General features: G+C 37.0%; 2 protein-coding genes across 3 annotated transcripts; one reads left to right on the top strand and one right to left on the bottom strand.

Annotated features, from left to right (window-relative positions):
• Nucleotides 1-1,358: 1,358 nt before the first annotated feature.
• Nucleotides 1,359-17,747, top strand: cap1 (CAP, adenylate cyclase-associated protein 1 (yeast)). Its single transcript, XM_028461132.1, has 13 exons — nt 1,359-1,465; nt 8,085-8,195; nt 9,244-9,344; nt 9,594-9,671; nt 10,729-10,872; nt 11,586-11,671; nt 13,013-13,118; nt 13,196-13,364; nt 13,456-13,628; nt 14,571-14,694; nt 15,406-15,488; nt 15,818-15,961; nt 16,848-17,747. The coding sequence occupies exons 2-13, from the start codon at nt 8,087-8,089 to the stop codon at nt 16,929-16,931; spliced, it is 1,401 nt and encodes a 466-aa protein (XP_028316933.1). The 5' UTR covers nt 1,359-1,465; nt 8,085-8,086; the 3' UTR covers nt 16,932-17,747.
• On the bottom strand, nt 17,746-24,249 carry ppt1 (palmitoyl-protein thioesterase 1 (ceroid-lipofuscinosis, neuronal 1, infantile)). 2 transcript variants are annotated; one of them, XM_028461133.1, is made up of 10 exons: nt 24,187-24,249; nt 23,557-23,673; nt 22,678-22,787; nt 21,916-22,043; nt 21,020-21,090; nt 20,767-20,869; nt 20,564-20,654; nt 19,483-19,581; nt 19,339-19,410; nt 17,746-18,076 (listed from the first exon to the last, which is right to left on the bottom strand). In XM_028461133.1, the coding sequence occupies exons 2-10, from the start codon at nt 23,663-23,665 to the stop codon at nt 17,954-17,956; spliced, it is 906 nt and encodes a 301-aa protein (XP_028316934.1). In that variant the 5' UTR covers nt 23,666-23,673; nt 24,187-24,249; the 3' UTR covers nt 17,746-17,953. The 2 variants fall into 2 exon arrangements, with proteins under 2 accessions (XP_028316934.1, XP_028316935.1); XM_028461134.1 differs by lacking the exon at nt 24,187-24,249 and adding an exon at nt 24,004-24,165.
• Between the last annotated feature and the right edge of the window lie 386 nt (nt 24,250-24,635).

Raw genomic sequence — 24,635 nt, 5'->3', positions numbered from 1 at the left:
CAGAAGGAGGCTGTGAATCACTTGAGCCATCATATCTACAGTATATTAGAACAATAACAGTCTGTCTGGGAGTTTGTGGGTTAACATAACCTTTTCAGGGTGTGCACTCACTGCACGATATTTTATTATTTATGAAATATCTTCTAAAATACAGGTATGGGGAACCAAACCACATCAAGCCTAAAGACCCTCTTCCTCACAGGAATTAACCAAGGAGTCTGTTTCTTTATCACCAACTGTTTACAGAACAACTGCCCCAGCAAGTTTGAGGTGCACAGCTAGCCCCACTATGTGGCCTTTTGAACCCAGTAACGTAGCCAAAAAGACTGACCCAACTCTTTGAAATTTTCAGTACAAACTCTTTTTACGACTCCACATGGGGGAAGAACATCCGTCTTTACAAACAGATACGTTTGGGATGCTGTAAGATCACAGAACTGTCCCACTGACCCCCTGTGGTGAGCTGTCACACAAGGACACTGCCCAGGCCATCTCTGAGATGTGTCCCCAGTGAAGAAGGGAGAACAAAGAAATTGTATTATGTTTGAAAAGTCACAAATGAAAACATTATTGGAATGGTTTCTGCAGAAATTGAAATTGCAAATATTGTCTGTCCTATTCCACTCTAATTAAATGTTTCCTCATTTAAAAAGTGCTAAAAATACCAGAAAACATCACAAAAAATAGTTTAAGGCATCTACTGCAACCATATAGTAAAGAAGAGGCAAAACATGATTTTGGACATTTATGTTTATGAGTAATTACAAGTAAAATTCATTAACCGGTTCCTAAAGTGATCCTAGGCTATTTTCCAGTCTTGATTGGTATCAAACTCTTTCGTAATACATGACATTTCAAGATATGATGTTGAAAAGATTATTTGAATATGCTGAACTCATTATTATGGTTTATGTGTAAATCTAGGAATCATCCCTCCTGTTTGTCTTTGTCTCACATTCTCCTAGAATAGTGATTTCACTTTCTACATAAAATCCTCACTTTTATTAGCCTAGAAATGCATTTTATCATGATTTAATTATTCCATTTCAATTGATATTTAAATTGTGTGTATTTGTTAATTAAAAATAAAATAAAATTTAAAAAAAGACTTCTAATCTAAAATGTTAGAATACACCACAAAAGATGGCATTCATAAACTAGTGTTCGTGAACTCTGTAAATTTACAACTGTATTTCAGAACATGAGTCACAGTAAAATAAATAAATAAATTAAAAAAAAGCCATTTTACTCTGTTTTCCCTCTTCATTCCCATATATTTCCATGCCTCGCTCGCGCTCCTTATATGGAAAAGGGATCAGCCGCGTGCACACACACAGGGCGGAAACGCTGCGCGGTGACAGCTGGGTAAAAAAAAAAACACCCATCCAGGAAGAAGAAGAGCCTGTGTGCTGAGCTCTGACACACACACACACTGCATAGAGTCACTGCTACTCCGCTTCAGCAGGTAAGAAACCTCCAGGTGAGTCCGTAGAAGAGGCTCAAACTGCGTCTACAACACAGACACTAGTGCACTAGCACGGCGTCCACTGTGCGTTCCCGACCCATTCATAAATATGTACAGAAATATGTGGAATGCTAACAACGTAGCCGCTAGTCGCATAATAACTAGTGCTTAAAACGTGTTTTCGCCTCTAATGCTTTCGCTACCATGTCTACATTTGATGTACATGTGTGTAGTTGTGCTGTTTTAGCAGCATTTTTGCTAGCACAGGGAGGGGTGTGTGCCACGGAGTAAAATCCAGGAAATGCCGAAGCAGACGGTAACACCCAACAACGACAGCGAGGGGGCAAAAGAGACACCGGTGTAATGGATGTACTGGTTTCCGTGTTAATCAATGATTAGTTTGCCTCAGGGAAATTACAAAAATTGTCACAGAAAACGTATCCAAAACTGTAATATTTCGTCTTGATCATAATAATCTGAAGGTGTTATTGACGATTATGTCAAAGGGTTCTATTACTATATATCAACTTGAATATTAATTTAAAAAATGGGCGATTGATCATGTTAATTAATGTATGTCTTCTCCTAACATTGTTTCACCTATTTTTAAGTATTTATTCCAGAATATAGTATTGTAATTTTGTAAAATATATTTGATTTAATACATTCTAGAACAAGTTTTAATTAAATATACTTGTTATTTGCAGAGTATTGTTAAGATTGGCTTAGCTTGTTTATAAATCCGTGTATCGTGTGGATTTTTATTTGATGATAGAAAAACAGCGCATTTATTAGATTTTCTGTTTGTCACCGCAACATCTAGCGCTTCCGGAAGTTTGCCCCCAGATAGCATGGGGACCATGAGATGCACGACACCGACCCGGCTAATTGTCAGTTTTGACGTGTAGCACACCGTTATGTATCTGTTCGTTAACGTCGTGTTCATGTGTTGTCAGAAAGTCTTACTCGTTTATCTTTCTGTTCTTTCTTAAACAATTGAGGAAGTTATTAAGTAGCGCTTGAAAAGATGGTTTGAAGCGAGGTGTCACTCGCATAGTGTGTCGGTTTATGGGTTAATCTTGCTCGGGACACCGAGTTCCCCATGACATCCTCCCGGTTCTCTAAACTAGCCGTTAGCTTCTGTTAGCCTCTCCGTTGAATTGACTGAAATCTGGTGATTTTTTTTTCTTCTTCTTCTGAACTGGGTTTGTTTAAAACCCTGAGCCCACGAAAACAAGTTTTAAACGCAGCTCAAGCAAATAGTGTTATTTATATGTATTTAATTATTTATTAAATAGTAGGGGTGTGTATTGCCTGGCACCTGGCGATAAGATTCATATCTTGATACCTGATATTAAAGTATAAGGTGATTATTGCGATAAAAAATTTTTTTTTTTTTTTTTAAATATATATATGACTGAAGAAACAACTAATCTGTAAATGTGTACACCTTCATGAGAACATTATATATGAAATATATTTTATTGGCATATTTTACACTCAAAACATTGGCTTTAACATGCCATGTGCCAACAATTTAAAATAAAAAAATAACATACAACCTGCCTGTGGCTTTTAAACTAACTTTGACGTTAATGCAACATGACTTTAGTGCAACTTAACTGAGGTATATGCCTCGAACAACAAATAAATGCAGAAAGTTAGTCCTTTCTTTTTAGATTTTATTGAAAAAACATAAGCTGTTCAACATGCCCAGGTTTCAGCACACTTTTTTGTGCAGTTACAATGCTCTGTTTTTATCTATATGGGAAAGAGCTATGCTGATGTATTAAAAAAAAAAAAAAAAAAATTGTTTTTTTATGCACAGTATGTGTATTTTAAAAGTGGTGCAAAGCAACTTGACAAATATGCAAACTATAGCGAATTTGCAAAATCCAAGTTTGTGACATAAAGCAAATAAAATTAGTCAACAAGATAACGCTGCTTTCTATAATTGACCAGATATGAAACTAACTAGATGCCAGTGACTACAGGAAGAGTATAAATGACAATTTTGTGACAAAACTCATTATTAAAACTTACAGAAAGACTCATGCATTAAGAAGTAAATGTAAATTGACCATTTGAATATGCAAACTATCTTAGAGAGTAGCAAAGATGACATTAAAATAGAGTGGTCCTTACCTCTGGCCACTCCATTAAGTTATATCTAATTTATATTTTTAGTTATAGGACATGTTTAGGTCTGCAGAGGAAATGGTTGCACATCTAAAAGCAGAAGAACTAAAGCCATCAGTCACTCCTATCAGCTAAGAACTGGAAACTACTCACAAAAAGTAAATGTTGCTTTGTCTGATGAGGCATAATTCATGTCACAAGATTCCTTAAATTTTTTTAGATTAAACTGAAAGAATGGAGATATAGAGATCAACAAATGTTTAATACCACAAGGAAGGAGAAACAAAACAACACATTAAAATGAACAAAGGTTTTGTTTGTTTGGATGGTCTGCTTCTTTGTAATAAAGGTTTTCCTTACATAAACCGTACTACTTTGTTCATGTTCATTGAATTTAGGCCACAGGTTGAGGATCATGGATGCATGAAATTAGAACTTTAAACATAATTAATCTTTAAAGGTGTTTAAATCTAGGAGGAAAGCTGCAGTATATACTTGTTCACTCCTTCAGGTTGTTTCAGTCTCAAGTAAATGTAAATGTAGGCTTCAGTTTTCTGGATGTTCTCATGTTTCTATTCTTTTTTTTTACTGTAAGCTTTCCCTGATAGTCAGCATTTATTTTGAAACCACATTTAGTGGATGCTTCACTTTAAATCAAAAATTCCTCTGCACTTAGATTTGTTGTCGATATTTTCCATTGTACATTATGGATTTGAAAGAAAGGTAAACCAGTCGTAGGGGTGGGACGATTAACGGAGTTGACAATGCGATACGATAGACGATAATTGGCCCCCGATAATTATTTGGTACTACTAGTGCCTGTAGGTAGTATGAATTACTATAGAAAAGTGGGAGGTTAAGTAGCTTTTTCATGGATGGTCAAATGAGGTTGTGTTTGAAGGTGGGACGTCAGGGACATTTAAGTTTGTTGTGAAATGTGTAGAGTGAAAACTATTGTTTTCATTTATTTAAATTAATAAATTGGGAAAAAGCAACGTATTAGTATGAAGTTATGCCTGGAGAAATACTTTGGGGCACTCACGTTTACATGATGGGAGCTTTAATTCCAGTTTAATTCAGAATAAAAGTGAAATCCTCTTTAAAGTAACCTTGTAAACACTTAATTCGTAATGCAAATTCATTTCTGAATTACACACACACACACACACGCTTCACCCAACGCGAGTAAAAAGTGAAGCCACTCCAGCGGAGTGTTGGCACTCTGCCGGCCGGGACAAGCCGCCTCCAACTGCACCGTCGCCACGCGATGATCAAAGCCAGCAAACGCTCATCAGTCCTACTTCTACAGTGATAATGTCATCAGTCCCAGCTATCAAGTGATTGGCTCTGGTACGCACCTGTCTGCTGTCTCCTATCCCGGTGGACAATTATTTGAAATGTATGAACGGTATCATTGCAGTCCTAACAAATCCAACTTCGCACACCTTTGAACCAAGCAGCAGCCATGTTGAAAGTCTCAGGTCAATCTTAGGCTGATCCACAGAGATATTTGAGAAAGACAGACAGACAGACAGCTCCCTTGCTTTATAGATAGATATTTTGGAAAGAATAATACAGAAAATTCCAGTTTGAAAAATAATTATTTTATCTTTAATTTGACTTGATCTCTGTGAAAACTTCAATAATTACTCTGGGTAGGAAAATGAAACAAACAATAATCATCTCACCTTTAGTAAACACTGTATTAATTAGTGCTGTTGACCTTTTAAAGTTGGTGTTTCTATAAGAGCCACTGTGTTAATTTGCTGATGGTGGGTCAGACCTCAGCCGAACACAGGAAGTGAACCTTTCCTTCAGGTTAAAGCTGAAGTAGAGCTGGATGAATGTGGGCCAAGGACACAGTGGTGTGTTTTTGCTGCTCTGAGATAAATCAATGCAAATAAGTCATTTTACAGCTTTGTTTTGAATAAATGATGCAGCTAATGGGGAAGTTAGGACGTAGTATTGTTATGAGGCCTTTGGCTGTTTTGTTGTGACTGTATTTGCCTTGTATTAATTAGTTATGAAGTGAAAAAATATGGTGCCTTACTGTAAAACCTGCCTCATTTTGTCTGGATTAAGGGTCCAAAACATGGTGGTATATAATGTATGTTCTTATATCTTCATTTCAACTTTCTGATCTTGCTTAATTTGCCATATTTCTGCATCTGTTTACCTTTTTTTGTTTCCATTTTATCTACTTTCCCTAATCAGATCTCAATACTGGCTTTTAAACTTCTGGAAACCATACCAAACATGCTTAATACGATTAATTTGATATTTTTCTGCTGTATTTGCGCCAAATAAAGATCACTCAAATCTCACAAGATTTTGCGCAAGATTTGAAGTGGTCATTAGGTTAAAGTTGTTACACATTTCACCATCTGTTTTATGATGGAAAATTGTGTGTAAATGATATTGTCCCAAAACATGCATATATGTCTGGTTGCTATTTGCACTTTATTTTGTTTAGGAAGTGAATTTAGCTTTTTACGTAAATTTATTTATTTTATTTTGGGCGTCATCTTTACACTCGAAATAATACTTTGTTCAATAGAAATAAGAATCACACCCTGTTGATTAGCATCACCTTCACTGTGTGGCTGTTAACCTGGTTACTGTTTCATCCACTGATGGTCTGTAATGTAATTTGTGACCACAGCATCATTACCCTGCATTCATGTTTTACCCACTGTTCTCTAATGTTTATTAGTGGAAGATTTCTGGAGAAAATTGCTGAAAAAAGTTCTGAGTTTGTTTTAAATTTTTGCAGTTTTAGATAAATGTTTTAAACAAAAGGTTATAAAATGAAACAAATGCCTGTGCATTTATTAAATATGTGAATAAAGCATTTGGAAATGGAGAATTAGCATGTACGCCCTTGTTTTTCCATCAAAACGTATTGTCTGAAATGCTAACTGCATGGTGGTCAACAACTTGACAATGTTGCTTTTCATGGTTTAGTAATGCACATGCATTCAGCAAACAAAGAGAAATTTGACTGAAACTGGAGCTTTTATTAAAGTGAGTGCAGGGCAGGTTTTACCTGTGTCAACACGGTGAGAGCCATTATCGTCCAGGTGAATGCTGGAGGCTACAAGAAAGGCTTATGTAACCTTACAAAAAGCAAAGGCATATTCAAAAGAGAGCCACTGGGTGTGATCGTGTCTGACTTGGAGTTAAGTGAACTGACCCACAGATTATGTATTAAGAAGCTGGACTTTGACTTCCTGTTGTAGTTTTATATTTGTTTCTACTGCATGCATGGGGAAAAAAAAAAAAAAGCTTTTTGCTCGCTGCAGGAATTCCTGACGACAGACATGCTTTACATGTTCAAGCTTGTGTGAGAATTCATTCTTTTGTTGTTGCTTCACCGTAGGTGGGGTTTAAACCTGCAGAGTTTAATGGATAGTCTGTTAATTGTGCTGCACTTTGTATTTAATACCCCAAAAAACAAACTATTGTCGTTGCTGTCACTCGTGCAGAAGCAACACGAGTCATTGAACGCCACTGCCTGAAAACAATCTAACATGGACAAAAAAAACCCAACTGTTTTGAAAGATTATTGCAGTAATTTTGGTATGTTTTGCTTTAAAGTGATCACAAATTCTTTGTCACTTTTAAAAATCCCATTTCAGTATACAGGGTTCTCTCTGATGTCAGCCCCTACATTGTACGGGGGTTTTTCTGTTTTGTCCTTTTTTTAAATCTGTGCCGTCATAATAATTGTTGCACACTTGGCGTGCACGGGTTGTTTTTACATTCTTTTTTTTTTTTTTTTTTTTTTTACTGAGAAACATATACGTCAGCCTCAGCCTGGGCAATGTATGGAGATACAAGATATATCAAGTTTTCTCATTTGGTGATATTGAAAATAACAATATCGCCTATATCAATATATTTTTATTTTATAGCTTATTTTGTACAACACTCGTTTTAGGATTCTCTGCTTTCACTACTTCTCAGAACAGCATAAAAAGCACAGTTTGATGGATTTCTGAGTGTGTTCCAACCCAGACCTTCCCCTAAACAATCCACACTGCAGAACTCACTCACACGTGCTGTCCCTTAAGGGAGAAATAGCCAAAAGTGTCACATATTGTGCAGCTGTTTGTTAATAAATGTGCATGTGTGGCATTTTTCATCAGCATATTTAGCCTACAATTGTTTTTCTTGTATGACTTTATTGAGTTAGAAATATCAAGAATTATATCATATTTTGCCATTTCGAGATATGAATTTTGGTTCTTATTGCCCAGCCCTAGTGAGAACCCGAGTTTGTAATTCCAGCAAGTTCATTTTGTCTTTTTCGAAATATTTGTTAGGGTTTCATTTATTCAGTTCTTTTCAGTCAATTTTATCTCTTGAGATGTTTCGACTGTCAACTGCCAGTTTTCCTCAGAGCCGGTATACATGAAGTTTTACATTCTTCCCTCTTCGTGCTTTCTCCTCTTATTCAACGATGGTCTCCACCCCACAGGTATGGCAGAGTTGGCGAGTCTGGTGCAGAGGCTGGAGGTGGCGGTGAGCCGTCTGGAGACCATGGGCCCCGGAGGTGGAGGAGGAGGAGGCAGCGCTGGAGCACCAGCAGGTATCCACTGATCACATGGTCTCATTAGTGAAATCTAACAGCTAGTGCTGTCAAGAGATTAAAACACTTTAGCGATTAATTAAATAAGCATTAGTCATTAATTAATCTCACCCAAACATTGCTGAGAAATGCCCTCAACTTGTGGTATTTTCATTTAAATTAATTACATTATTGTGGCAGATCTAAAGATTGATATATAACAAAGTGGTTTTATTAAGTCATTTATTGTTACTAACAGATGCAGGCGTTGACATTTACATTCCACTGTATGTGAGACTAGTCCCAGGGGCTACTGCCACCTTCAGTTTTGACCATCAGGGGGAAATATTGACGTTTTCTTTAGTCAATTTCCAAATAGTAGAAAATACACATCAGGTCCATATGTGCTGTTATAAATTAGCACATCAAAAACAGTACGAACATTTTTCTGAGCAATACAATTATTCAACACCAAACTTGTTGCTTTTTCTCTTCTTTAGATAATAATATTTATCCACTGACTTTATTCATTTGTGTGCTCGCAGCATGTAGCAGCTAGCATTGTCAGTGTACGTGCTAGCTATTGTGCTTGCTGCTACATGTTTAGCATTGAGGTGTTAGCGGGGGCTGCAAAGATCTGGTGATCGACAATTAATTTCGTGCACAATTTGCACACAACTGGGCATTCGTTTTCTGTCTGGTGTGTTTATTTGCTAAAATTAATGAAAGCACAGCAGTCTCCCGTTTGGTATTGTAATCTTTGCATCAGTATTATGGGTATACTGGGAACTCTTGAAATGAGAACGGTTTCACGTTGTTTGGAGTGCAAAAAAAAGCATTTAATGGCTTTTTTTTTTTGTTATTTTAATTTTATCGGTTTGACCCACCAGGTTGTTTTAATTTTCCTTGTCTCTCTAACACTAAATGTCTGCTACCAAGCACCGCCGTCAATATAATCAGATAAAGGTTAGAATATGCTGAGTGGATTTATGCATCATGTTAAAGTAGACGGGTTTGTAAATGTGAATAATTTTAATCTTCAAATGGTTGTTTTGTGTCATTTTTGCAGCCGCGTCCCAGTTCGTTCAGGCCTACGATAACATCGTCTCTGGGCCCGTTGCTCAGTACCTTTCCCTCAGCCAGAAGATCGGAGGTGACGTTGCAAAGCATGTAGGTGACAGGTTGACAGACGTCATCAGCACGTGTCCTTTTAAATGTTCTGGTTTTCCTGTTGTTAGGTTTTGCAGCAGTGGTTTATGCTGTAGATCAATCGTAATGTGCTGAAAGTAAAAATACTTTGTGAATGCTTGTGATGATATATTTTCCTGCTCATCTTTAGCAACAATGAACCCAGAAGCTCATTGAACATCCTTCACTTAAAAACCTCCCGATCAATGTTTGTCGTTTTTCCATCTGCAGGCTGATATGATGAAGCAGGCCTTCTGTCTTGAGAGAAATCTCCTCCAGACAGCAGCTTCTTCCCAGAAGCCATCTGATGTGAGTGAACTGCCAGTTATTTCCTCATCGTGTTCAGCGTTTCCTGTTTCTCTTGAGGTTTTTGCTTAATGCCATCCTGCATGTTTCTTTTCCTTCCTCTGACCTTATTTATTTGTGGAGAGTTGCCATTAAATGAGTTTTGCATTAGCTTTCACTAACCATCTTTATTTATAGGTTCACACATTTTAACACAGTTGTTTTACAGAATTAGTTTCCTTTTGGTTTCTTAGTGGAAACAAAATGCTCAGGTTTAATTTGAACGGCCCTTTGAATCATCCAATTTGACCTGCAGGAAAAAGTAAAAATGACAGAGAAAACATGAATCATTGTGTTGATAAAACTCAATATTTTCAGGGGTTCACAGTTTTCCAACTGCTTATATCACACAATTACAGTCATTTTTAATGTTAAACATCCAACAACAGCTCAAATTTTCCTCAAATAATGATATATTTCCCTTAGTAAATTAAAATTGGTTACAAAATCTAAGAAATTCAAAGTTGGGGCTGATATTTGTCACTTCATGATCAGATATTGTCGGTTTCCTACATATTTTGTATTTTATATACCGGTATACGTTGAAGTGTAAACTAGTGCCCAATAATGTAGAAATTACTTGTTTTCCTACATAATATCTGTGGCCCACGTATTTGGCCCCCGAACTAAAATGAGTTCCTGTTTTATGGTGACAATTCAACATTCTGTCCAGGCACTGCAGATGAAAATGAGCCTTTTGGCTTATTCTGGTATATTTTCAGTATTGGTATTAATGTACACTGTCCCGGTTAAATAAACCAATAAATAACATGTTGAAATCTTGTATTAATGTTAGATTAAAACTACCCCTTTACGTTCCTAATGGGTATAAGAGAGGTTTAGTGGAGACATATACCTACAAAGTTGCTCCTCCCATTCAGGCTAATGTTAGCCTCACTCTAAAGAGGATTCTGGAAGCATTGTTGGTGCAAAGAATTGTGCTGACTTGTTACTCAGCTGCTAGTGATGATAGTTCCTTCCTTCCTGTGAGATAAAGTCAGACGTGTTGTCGTCTCCACAGGCCGTGCTGACCTCTCTCCTGCAGCCGGTGTCTAAAGCCATCCAGCAGATCCAGGCTTACCGCGAGAGCAACCGCAGCTCGCCGCTATTCAACCACCTCTCTGCTGTCAGCGAGAGCGTGCCGGCTCTGGGATGGGTTGCCATGGTGAGACAGAGTGGGGGGGGGGATTTTATTCCCTATGTGTGTAATGAGCAGAAACAAGCTGCTCTTTGATTCTGATGGCTTTCATTTTGACATCAACAAAGCTCCTCTGTTCATGTTGATGATGGATGCTTTGTTGGTGTCACACATACACACACGCAGTGACACACAGACACACATTAAACACTCTGATTCTTTGTATTTCTTCCTCTACAACTCAAATGTGACTCAATGTTCTCTAATAGGGATGTACCATGCCATGTATTTGATGATACGATCACGTTTTGCATGTCATGGTACGATATATCCCGATACTAAACAATACAATATAATCGCAATGTCAATAATTACAAATTTCAAAATGGTATGAAATACAATTTATTTCATTTTTTTGTTTTTGTTTTAAAACTTGCAAGAACAAGTAAATGTAACTTAACTGTAATTCAAGTACAAACTGTCAAATTACATTTTTCAAACAAGTTTAAGTTCTTAAAGAAAAAAGTAATCATAACAATTTACATTTATTTATGTGATTTTAAAAAATCGATTTGGACATTTTTTGGATCGATAACGATATTAACTATGCAGTGAAATATTGTGGTATATCGCCAAATCAAATTTTTTACTACATCCTTTTTCTCCACCAACGCACATTCCTTCAGATTCCTCCACTTTTTCCTTTCCTGGTAAAATAATAATCCACTCTTTTTGTCCAGGCCCCCAAGCCGTGCCCCTTTGTCAAAGAGATGCAGGACGCCGCCATGTTCTACACCAACCGTGTTCTCAAGGACTACAAGGAGAAGTCAGTGACGTTTCATGACATCATGTTATTGTTGAAGCAGAAAAAGGAACCAGTCAGACCAGGACTTAGAGTTCCTCATGGTTTTGTTGAGTCAGCACCGAGTGTCGATAGATTAGTTGGCACTTTTTGATTTTCGAAGTAGACAACGGCCATATTTTCAAACACAGTTTTCTAACTTATTACCTTTTCTAAAATTCTAAAAGCAGGTTTTTATCTAATAAAAAATATTTCTTTCTTAAAGCACATGTCATTTTCTCCACGTGGTATATTTATCTAAGTCCACATAGTGCATGTTAGGGACGTTTGGTTTTAGCCAGGATTGGACTCACTTATAATTGTAATCGTGTAATTGATAATTAATTACAAATATGGCGTGATTGGAACTTTAAAAATCTGCTGCTGTCGTTATCTTTATTAATTGGTAATTGAGTTCAGATAAATTACTTTGTAATTGTCATGAAAATTTGTCAATTATAATTTCACTCAAACCTGGAGAACCATGTTACAGTTCTATGTACAGTTCTACACATATGTAGTTAACAATTATTAAAATATGTTTTATATCAAGCTTTCTCCCATATTTTACCATTTACATTTTTTATTTTAATTTTTTTTAATTTTAGGGTTATACTGACAGAAAAAAGGCTCACACGCTCACACCAAAAATATTAAAACCTACATTTTCATAGATTAGGAAGCCTAACAATGTAACCAATAGATGAGAAAGAAATAAGATGATTTATATTAGTATTTTAAAGCTGATTTAGGACCCGTTATCATCAGAGATGCGAACACAAGAGGAACATTAGCTTTTATTAGGTTATTTATATCAGGCTGTGTAATAGTGATTAATTGAAATGTATTAATTGACAACGTAATTGTTATTGACTTTCAGACGATAAAAATTATTGTAATTGGAAAAAATGCTTGTCACTGTAATCATAATTGAAAACGGAATTGTAACTGAAAAATGTAATTGACCACAACCCTGGTTTTAGTCAATTAATTGTAATACTTTTCATTGCTGCTGTTGTCATTAATTTTAAGTTTTTTTTCTAGTTTTTCATCAATCCCTGCTGGTATTAGAACCAGAATTGCCATTCTAGGGTCTTTAGGTTGTGATGGAATACATTTTCAACAGCTTCAAAAAACATTGTCCCAAAATTGTCTGATTATGGTTGCCTATTTGTGCGTCACAGTTTCTCCAACATTTCTTTGAGTTTTTGAATCCCATTTTAGCAATTGTGTGCGTGTTTTTAAAGTAATCAGTGTGGTTAATCAGTATATAAATATATATGTACGTGCACGGTTCAGAGAGTTAACAACGTTTGATCCTCACAGAGACAAGACCCACGTGGACTGGGTGAAGGCCTACCTCTCCATCTGGAACGAGCTGCAGAACTACATCAAAGCACATCACACCACCGGCCTTGTCTGGAGCAAATCTGTGAGTTAAGAAGCATGAGGCTGGTGTTAAATTACATGACGATCATGGCTGTTGTAACCGTCCACTGGTCTCTTCAGGGTCCCGTAGCCTCGGCCTCTGGAGCTGCTCCTCCTTCTGGATGTCCCCCTCCTCCTCCCCCCGGCCCCCCCCCACCCAGCATGGACTCCGCTGGAGACTCCTCCGGGGGCACCGAGGCCCGAAACGCTCTTTTCGCCGCCCTCAACAAGGGAGCCGACATCACCAAGGGTAGATAGAAGATAGGACCCCTTCCTCACTTTGCTGATGCTCACCAGTGCTCGTGTGGTTTTAAAAGCTGTTGCACACGCTCCATCTACAGGCTTAAAGCATGTAAGCGACGACAAGAAGACCCACAAAAACCCAGACTTGAGAAGTCAGCCCACCTCGGTGCGTAGCGGACCCAAACCCTTTGCTTCGGCGTCACCTGCAGCGCCTGCCCCCGCCCGCTCCCTCCCCCCTGTGATGGAGCTGGACGGAAAGAAGTGGAAAGTGGTGAGTGGAGACCAATAAGTTCTACATTTAAACCAGTTCAAATCTAACCAAAGTAGGCGAGCCTTGGGAAGTTCACTCTGCTGCCCACTAGGTGGCAGTGTCAGCTGATGATGGATGAAAATATCAGAAGAAGAATAAAGTTAGTTTAACAAACAAGGTGAAATATTTTCCCTAAACCAGTGGTTCTCAAGCTTTTTCTCCCCATCTATGTCACATTTTTCCTTCTCTAAAATAAGTTTTTTGATCATGTTTGTTATGTTGTTACAAATACAGAGTTGGAAGCAATCGTTCATAAAGTAACGACATGCACCAGCTCAGATGTTCTCATATTGCATTTTATTTGAACTAGATTAATTTTTCGGAAAGTGAAAGTATAGAATACAGTTGTTTGAGATCATGTGTGGTGGTTTCATTTGAAAATTATAAATTATTATTTAGGCTCTTTTTTTTTTTTAACTGCAAAATAGATAAATTAAGATAAATAAATAGATATAAAGTTTAAATAAGATTAAACATGTATTTATTTTTGAAATTAATTTAATTAAAAGAAAATATAATTTTTGTTATTTTATTATAAGAGGACATTTCCCAAAAGTTGAAAATCCCTGCCCTAAACGGATTATTAAACGTTATAGGAGGATTGTTCTTTTTGAGAAATGCAGTAAGGCGTGGTTTAGTCCAGATCTGATTTGTCAGTTTAACCGTGTTTTATTATTGTCAAACCTTGTTTTGTGCACAGTGTTTAGTTGTCAGGGTATGAGCACGACTGCATCAGAGCTCAGCACACATTTTATTTTGTGGGGTGTCCTGCTGGTCTGATACATGCCACCCTGTGGGGAGCAGAAGATTCATTTATTGCTGTGTTGCCTCCATCTCACTGCTCTTTGCATCACTCTCTCTCTGTGTGTGTGTGTGTGTGTGTGTGTTTGTGTGTGTGTGCAGGAGAACCAAGAGGGAGCTCAGGATCTGGTGATCAGCGACACTGAGCTCAAACAAGTGGTTTACGCCTATAAATGTAACAAGAGCACGCTGCAGGTCAAAGGCAAACTCAACTCCATCACTGTAGGTAAGAGACGCTCAGACACTGAGCATCAGCTGTCAGACTACAGAGTTCAACTGGACCATTTTTAGCTGAAATTAATATTTATTTTTTTTTTACTGAAATTAATTAATATTTTTGTATCTCGTTACTCTGATGTGCAGGATCAGGGCTGTTTAGCAAGGTTTGGATCAATTGTAATCTATATACAACTCAATTATGATTTCAGTGACTTACAGAGGAAAAATAATGTCAGTCAATTATCATTACGTTCTCAATTACTAAAGTTCAGATTGAATTAATCACAATTACTGAGCCTAAAATAAATTAATTATCCTTCCTCTAGTGTTAGCTTTTTGTTAGCATCTCTCATTATAACTGGTCAGTTTTGACCCCGTATTAAATTAGCTGTAAAATACAAAAAAAAAATTTATCTATCATTTAATTTGTTTCTAATTTCTTTGTTTCCTTGTTAGGCTTCTTTATCCACGGAAATCTTGGTATTAATACTGTATTTTTTGTATATTTCAATAAGTGAACTCAGTTACAATTCAATTATGATTACAATTGTCATAAATGTAATAATTATGAATTATACATTTTCAAATATAATTGACCCCAGTCCTGCTGTTTAGGCAGCATTAGTCGGATGTATGTACATGTTATTGTAGGTAGATGGTCATAATGTTTAGGCTGACAGATGTAAAGTGTTGTAACCTTTGTTTTGCTCTGTGACAGACAACTGTAAGAAGATGGGTTTGGTGTTCGAGGACGTCGTCGGCATCGTGGACATCATCAACTGCAAGGACATCAAGGTTCAGGTGTGTGAACAACTTCCTGTTTAACAAATGTCACTTCCTTTTTACTAACTCTGTGTCGGTTTAGACCAGAGACGGGGGAGTTTAATCATAGTTATGGCCACAAAACTGATTAATCTGAGGACCATATTATCAATATTCATGTCAGCGTTTAGAATAACAACCAATCTGAGCATTAGCATTGGAAAGAACAAAGGGTTTTGTTTATTTTTCTGTTTTTTTAAGTTCTGTGTGTTTTTATTTTATGTTTTGTGTTAAGGACAACACAGTGACCCATGTCTGCTTTAGGCTGCCCTGTTTCAGCTCTGTCTTGTTGTCGTCTTACTCTGCAGGTCATGGGCAAAGTCCCGACTATTTCCATCAATAAGACGGACGGTTGCCACGTGTACCTGAGCAAAGACTCTCTGAGCTGTGAGATCGTGAGCGCCAAGAGCTCTGAGATGAACGTCCTGGTGCCAAACCCGGACGGAGAGTTTGTGAGTGTCTCTCTGAGATGGATTATATTCATTTACATAAGTAAAGAACTCTTGTGTGAATCTCATGCACAGTAGTGAATATATCTATTGGCAAGCATTGAATGATCATCACTGAATCAGGTTTTTATGCAGTAAATAAAAATTATTTTACAGTTTAAGTACAGGTGAACACTTAATTTTTCATGTGCACCCATTTTTATTTAATTTTTTTAAATACATGTTTTCAATAAACCACAGTGCTGGAGGAACAGAATAGAGAAATGTAAGGATAACGTGACATTTAAACTGAAAATAAATTAAAGCGTCTGTTCTAACGACTGAAACACTTGTAAACAAACAAGGCAAGTAAAATTCTCTTATTTGGGAACATTTTGTGTTTGATAATGAAGAGACGAGACCTAAAGCAAAGACGCATCATGTGCAAGAACTGCTTTGTTTTGTGCAAAAGTGAACACGTGTGATTTTGGTGTTTGAAGGATTGTATTTATTTTTAAAGAATATATTTTACATTGTTCGATTAAGAAAAAAAAAATTAACTATTTGGTTGACAACTAATCGTTGGAATAATCGTGGTTTCAATGATGACTAAAATAATTGTGATTATTATTTTTTATATTTCCCAGTAGGTTTTGTATCACGTCTCTGCTTCTGTCATTGGTTTAAAGCCATGTGACCTCCTGGTATTCTTCCGTTTCCAATGAAGCTTGTTTATGAGTGGCTCAGATTGTGTTCTTCAGTCTCAGGACCTTTGATAGACATGCACTTGTTATTCAGTCTGGTTTGATTCACTTATGTGCACTTCCTTATGTGTTTTCTAGACAAACTTAAACCTGACAAAGTGCTGCTGAAGGGTTTTGATCAGGTTTTTGTTTGTGTTTTTCCTCAGACGGAGCTTCCCGTTCCTGAGCAGTTTAAGACGGTGTGGGACGGTCAGAAGCTGGTCACCACCTCGTCAGAAATCGCCGGTTAAACCTGAGCAGCATAAAGACGGCGTCGCCACCATAACCCCCACTCCCCCACAACGCCCTCGTCCTCCACCATCTCACTTCCACTGTAGACGGCGATTCGGACCCACTTCCTCCTCCTCCTCCTCATCATCATCAGCCAAGCTTAAGCTGTCCCTTTTAGCCAATGAGAGGACTGCTTGCTTTACCTGGGCCAAAACCTCCAGCCAATCAGCAGGGAGCAGCTTGTGATGTGAATTTGGTTTCAACGACAGCACTTTTCATATTAATTTGCCAACAGATGGGAGGCTCCGATTAATGCGTTTCTATTGTTTCCGCTGATCTGGATCATGCTAAGCTAAGTTTATCAATTTAAGCTAATCAGGATTGTCGTCTTTTTCTCTTAAATGTTTCTGATTCTTCTGCTCATTCGTGTTAGAATTACCCATGATGCTCCTGTGAAACATCATGCTGTAACAAACCGTGTTCATATCATCTCCGTGTGTGAGAATATAAACAGTCAAAGGTTAACTTGAGCTCAAAAAGTCAAATTAGAACATAGACTATGTTTGATCCAAAGTCTTACGTCACATTAACATTCCTGAGCGCTAACGCATCATTCCAAATAAAGAGGAAGGAAAGAAGCAAAAAGATGTTGGCACTAAAGTAGTGCACAAAAGCAGCATCAACATTAAATGGTTATTAATCGTAAACATCGTTGAATATATATAGAAATCCACACTGATGCATTTTTATATCATCTTATTCTTGTACCTCTTTTCAGTTTTTGGGTCCAAAAGTCTGCTCGTTAATCCTGGAGACATTAATAAAACATTGCAATATAATAACAGTGTTTTAATTCTTTATTGAACCTTTTCTATACAAGTGAATAATTTCATTTAAACCTTTTAAAAGCAACAGAAATAGACAAACAACTCACACTTGGCCTTAAAAATGTGACATGCTAGCAGTAGCTTTAGCATCACAGGGATTCAATCAGTGCAAAGGGAATGAATGATGCATGTTGGAGTTAAAGTGCAGACGCTCTCTAATGCAGGAAAGGCAGCAGGTTCTCATTGAACCACTGTCTGGTAAACTGGAGGTGATTGCCTTCTGTGGCCAGGAAAACCAGTTTCCCTGCTTTGTCCATCACAGCCAAACCCAGTCGGTCCTACAGGGACAGAAAACACAGAGCTTTGAGCTGTGACAGGATCTAAGTGTGATTCCTGGACTGAAAGCATGTTTATTTTCCTCCTCAGGCTAGATTATAGGTTAAAGCACTGAATCATTATTGTTAGAAGATATAAATGATCACTTTGATTCTCATATTTCTAGGGTTGCACCGATGCCACTTTATCATAAACCAGTGATTCCCAACCTTTTTTGGATCGCGACCCCATGTTTATCGCAAGATTCGGGCGACCACAAATCTTTTTTTTTTTTCCATGATCAGTTATTGATCAAGTTCGTTACACTTTAACAAACGCAGAGTAGCCAGGATTAGTGACAAGATGCACAAGCTCAGTTATTTTTATACAGTATTTTTTTTCTCTTGGTACTGCATTTAATTTGAACTAAGATTTACATTTGAGAAAGTGAAGGTATAGAATACAGTAGTTTTAAGATTGTGTGCTGTTTAAATTTCAAGCGAACTAAACTGATACAATATTCATATTGTATCAGTTTAGGTATCCAAACTACAACAGAAATGACAAGTCACCATTCAAAGCCATTTGATAAGATTACGGGTATAAATCAATAAATCAAAGATCATTTACTCATAAACAAATATAAAAAGTTGAAATTGCCGTTTGAAAATTTGATGGTTTGTTGACGTGATCGGAAGAGTTTTGCGCATTGCATTCTGGGATATAGAGTTCCGTACACGGATGCATTAAAGAGTTTTTACTTCCTCCTTACTGTGATTTCTTGTGTTTGCCAAAGTGACTTCTCATCTCATTTCTACCGTTTCCACTGAAAGTTGCAGCATTTACACAATGGCAGATGTTTATTTATGGGTTCAAACGGACAGATCTGAAACAGTCCAAAAATAAATGTCTTGCAGAGTGAGACGATATCACAGGGAATACTGGGAACAAACTAGAATAAAAATAGTGTCGAGTGAATCACTGACCACCTAGTCTGGTGAAGAAACACAAGAAATCATGGTTAAATAAAAAAATAACATCTCAAGCAGCTTTACATGTTTAAAGTCAGTTTTTCTGACTAAAATTGTAACTAATCTAAATTTGGTTTGTTCTTTTTTTTAGTTTCTGTTGGAGTTTAGTCCCTTTCTATCAAAAATTAGACATTATTTCCTGTTGTTTCAGAACAGTGGTGAGTATTTGATGCTTATACTTTAATCCCATTGCAGGTTGAACGTATTCAGAGCTGATTAATAACCACTTTGTGATTCACGTATGATTTAATCACCTCTTTGTAAAGCGCGCTCTCCTGCAGAGTCTCCGTCTCTTTGGCCTGTCCAGTTTTCAGGAAACCGAACCACTGCAGAAAGCGAGAGAGTCAAAAACCAGACGTTTGTTGCTTTAGTAACAAATGTCTGGCCATTTATTTTACCTCTGACTCCACTGGATCCACCACAGAGTCCTGCAGGAACTTCACCATCACAAACTTTTCCAACCGCTGCAGATTTTTCTTGTAAGTCTCGTTTATTCCCTTTACCAATAAATTAAAAAAAAAAAGAAAAAGCAAAGAGCATCAGTTTACAGCTGATAAATCCACATTTAACTAGTAAACTGGATAAAAAAAAAAGAAGTAGCAAAGTCACCTAATTCAGAATATCTTTCAAACTAAAAATATGAACTAAAACAATAGTAATAATAGACAAGTTTATGAGAAAACACTGTAAATGTTGTCATCTGAAACATGGACATGGACATATAATATTAGTTAACTTGATTTAATCCTATGAAGCGTCTTTTGTACGATGTCAGGAGGTTTAAAAGCCAGTAATTCAATCTAATTAGGGAAGTGAAAATCTGAGGCTGTAAAATAAATAAAACCAGACTAAAAATAAAAAGTACAGGACTAGACAACTCAGGACTAATAAATAGAGAATGAAGACAGAAAAGGACAAACTAACAAGTAATGGCAGAAAATGAGAGGAAGAAAAGACAACCTGACATCTCACTTATGATCTTATTTTTTGGAATAATGTGAAAGTTTCTTTTACTTGGACAAAATTTTTCAGGAAATTCAATTTGAAATTGACTTTAATCTCCCCTGACATGTTTCGACTTCCAACTGTCTGTCTTCCTCAGAGGCATCTACTGATCGCTTTGATGTGTCCTTTCAGAGTTTTTTTCTGGGCTGAAGGAGGAGCTAAAGAACAGCACTAAGGGGCATTGAGTCATGGACAGACGTTGAAATAGGATGAGAATAAGATTAAAAAAAATAATATTTTGATTAAGAAACAAAGACAAAATAACACAAAACTAAATATTTGCATATAAATTAAGATGAGACAGGGTGAGTTCACAACGAGACGAGACGGAAGGAAAGAACAAAAGGACTGGATACGTTTAAACAGAACTAGATTATTTAGTTTAAGAGAAGATTCATAGAAGAGAACGTTACGAAAGAAAACTGTGTGTGTATATAATAGTTCATAAATAGTGTGTTTGATGCTCACACTGACCCTCTCCTGGTTGATGTCGGCCAGAAACAGGCTGTAGTTCCTGTACAGGTTGTCGTTTAAGGGGTCATGCCAGTACTGAGCCTGCACCAGGCTGAAACACACACACACACACACACACACACACACACACACACACACACACACACACAATCTCATTGTAATCCTGGAATAACCGTTAGCAGGAGACAGAAATCCCAGCCTACTGTTTCTGAACGATGTCGCTGTAAGCGCCGCTGTTCAACATTTTACGGATAAAGTCACAGACGGGAGAACTTTCCCCAGGACAGCGAGGCAATCCATACACACCTGAGAGTTACACACACAAAGAAGTCATTAGCGTGATGGAGGAGGAGAATCCATCCATCTGATGGTTTATAATCTCACTGTTAGAAGGAAACGCTGTGACAAAAAAAATAACTTAATTATTTTAGGGGCTTTTTGGGATAAAGGTGTCACCTTGGTGCTGCCCGCCGACGGAGATCAGGATTTTCATTGGTGGGGTGTCGCATCGCTGAGCTACAGCCCTCCTGGGAGGTGAGGACCAATCAGAACAGAACACACACGCACAAAACATCATAGATTCAACAAAGAGTTGGAAAAAGTCCACATTGACATGATAACATCGTTCAGTAGTGACTGAACGCTACGCAGATTATGTTTCCTGTGAGCAGTAATTAGCATCTAGACCAGTGGTCACCAACATGGTGCTCGTGGGCACCAGGGAGCCCGCATGGACCATGTGAGGGGCCCTCAGAAGCTCTAGTCACCAATGAGCTCCAGCTAACATCTGATTTACTTTCCAGGATTCAAACTCACAAAGATACAGTAAATACATTTGACAGATGTAGGTAATACTTAGTAGAGTTAAATACTGTTGCACCTCAGTTTTAGGATTCAATTTACCATCTTTAAATGTTTATTTTCACTCAAACGTTGTGACAAATTGTCATGTTTTTTGTAAAATATGACAATTTAAAATTTTTACAAATGTTAAATGTCATACGATTAGTTACCAGTTGTTTGTTAGTAACTAGTAAAACAGGAAGATGATCATTTTCAATTAAATGTATAATAAAAATGATACAATTGCAGAAATTAGGAGAAATAAAATGTTTCCATGTTGAAACCTCAACATTTCCTACCTTTTTAAGTTACTGCTAGCCTTCCTTATTAGCTTAGCATCTAATTAAAGTGAAACCGTGAACATTTAGTATTTAAAAAGTGCTTTTCTGACTTGTAGCCCTTTGGATTGTTCAGTTCCTATGAATTAGCTCACAGTTTCAGAAAAGTTGGTGACCCCTGGTGTAGAAAATATTCATTAGAACAGAATAGTGTGTGTGTGTGTGTCGTACAGAAACTGCGCTCCCTGAGAGAATCCCATGGCGTTGTATCCTGCCTTCAGTTTGGGGTCCTGAGCGAGCCGACTGCACACCATCGACACCTGCTCGTTCACGTCCAGGAAAAAGCCATTTTCTGTGTCCTGCAGGAGGCGAGACATGAAAAGCTGGAATCACAAAACGACCGATGGGAAGAAGAAAGAGCGATCGCTCGTCTCCGAGTCACGACGGATCAAAGCGAGAAGCGGCAGCTTTGTTGTGAGAAGCTAAAAGAAGGAGATTGTTGTGATGTAACCCTTCCATCACCACAAATATATAAATATAATATCACAGGAGTGGCTTCTGTGGGTCCGTTTGTCTAAATGTGCCACGTTTCAATGGGTTTTTATGCACATTTTCCTCTTTCATCAAAGGCAGTGAGCGGAAAAATCAATTAGTTAAAGAAAATAATACAATTTTAGGAACATTTTAATTGTTGTGCTGGTGTGAAACCCAAAATAATAAAAAAGTGATGAAAATAGGTTAAAATATGGCAAGTTTGGTAAAAATATGCAAAAAGGGCTCAAATTGTTCAAAAACTATTCTTAATTTTTTGAAGGCATCTGGGGTCCCATCACCCAGTGTCTCGTGACCCCAAATGAAACCCTGACCCCAAGGTTGAGAACCCCTGCTCTACATAGTAAGAGCAATCAGACTAAACTGATTTGTTTTGTGATTAAAAAAAAAAAAAAAAAAATACATTTTTGAACATTTCTTCATAAAAGACGTGAGTTTCACCTGGACCACATTCTTCCCGATCATCAGTGAATGAACGTAAATGTTGGGGATTTCCTCCTCGACCATCTTTTTTATCGCCCCCATGCTGATAGGGTTGCAGCAGCTGTCACCTGCACACACACACACACACACACACACACACACACACACACACACACACACACACACGCACACACACACACACACACACACAATTATCAGCAAGTTTAGTTTCAGATTTTATTTGTTCAGTCAAATCAAAACATATTCAATTTTAAAACAAGATCATTATAAACGTTTTTTTTTTTTGTTTTTTTAACTAATGATTTATATTTCTATGTTTTCACCACTGTATTGCTATTATTTAAATTTTCCTGTGAAGTGTTTCTGGCAAAGTGGTTTCAAATCAAATGTAGTATTATTATTATATAATAATTATTATAGTAATACATGACAAGTAGTTATGATATTGTATTTTGAGGAGCTGAAATTAAATAAATCATTAAGTAAATAGTTACAGTAAAGTTCATATTACATTGGCTTAACTGATTGATGGTAAAAGAGCCTACGAATTACATTGAAAAATTATTTTTAGTTTAATTATTTTTTTTGGAGGGGGGGTTACATTGTACACTTGCTGTATGAAACTTTTTTGTTGGAATTTGTATTTTTAAAAAGCAAAAAAAAAAAAAAAAACTCACGCAAATGGCTCATGTAAATAAAAAAAAAAGAGAAAAGCTTAAAATCTACAGAATTTATAATAGAAACAAAGTAATTCTTTAATTAAAAAATAGATTTTCCTTAATATTGAAATGACCTGTGCATTGTAAATTCCCTGGTTACATCCACACGGGGGGGGGGGGGGGGGGGGGGTGGGGGGGGGGGGGGGGGTTCACTCACCCATGCCATGCCAAATAACCAGTGGCACTGTCCCATTGTTGGGGTTGTAAACTGGGCTGGAAGCTGTTAGTAGAACTGGAGCAGTGAGAAGGAACCACAGCAGAGACATCCTGGAGCCTGAAAAATAAAGAATAACACTCAGAAATAATCATTTATTGTTGGAAGATCTCGTGGTTCTGCTGAATCTGGATTTCTGTGATTCAGATTTTGATCATGAAACCATTTATTAACCAACTCTCTTCCAACCACTGGTGTAGTTTGTAGATTTATATTATGAAGCATTTATTTTGCTCCTTTTTCTGTCAGTTATGAGCTAGAAACAAGAAATTAGCTTCAAAATAAGACAAAAAAACATTTCCTTGTTTTGTTAATTTGTCCATAGAAAGCATCAGACAGAATATCCGTTAGTTAACAGTAGTCAGTAACAAACTACGTGTAAATAATCACCTGTAAAATGTGGATTTAATCCATGATTAGTTGTTTTGTAACATGCATTTGAGGAGATAGAATGTGGAGAATGTTTAGAGCAATATAGAATATATAAAATCGAATAATTCTGTGTTACATCAACGCAAATATCTGTTAAAAACGCCTAAATAGTCAGGAAAAGTAAGACGGAACGATACTCACTGTTTGTTTCCTGATTCTTAGAGCGACTGCTGATCACATGACACGGTATGAGCAAAGAGCCAATCAGATTGTAGAGGAGGGGCTTAACGTCTAGACTTCCGGGGTATTTGTGCTTTTGAGACAGAAATGTAATATAATCATCCTGTTTATTTAGTTATTAACGTCTAACGTTTATACACAATTTAATAATATTATAGTGGAACTTATCATTTGGGGTGAGTAAATAAGCCCTCGTAAAGCACAGGAACTGTTTTAGTTTCTTTTTTTCTTTTTTGGACAACAGTCGTGGCAGTTTTATGAATTCATATAAATAAAAAAAATAAATAAATAAAATGAAAAATATTTATTGGGATATTTATTTAGCCATTAATGTTACAAGGACAAATACATCTAATATTAAGTGCTCTATGTTAAATACAAAACTGATTCCATGCATTCAAATCCATGCC

The sequence above is a fragment of the Gouania willdenowi genome, chromosome 11, assembly GCF_900634775.1.
Source record: "Gouania willdenowi chromosome 11, fGouWil2.1, whole genome shotgun sequence".
Classification (NCBI taxonomy): domain Eukaryota; kingdom Metazoa; phylum Chordata; class Actinopteri; order Blenniiformes; family Gobiesocidae; genus Gouania; species Gouania willdenowi.
The sequence above is the reverse complement of the archived record's forward strand: the minus strand, read 5'-3'. Positions and strand labels throughout refer to the sequence as shown.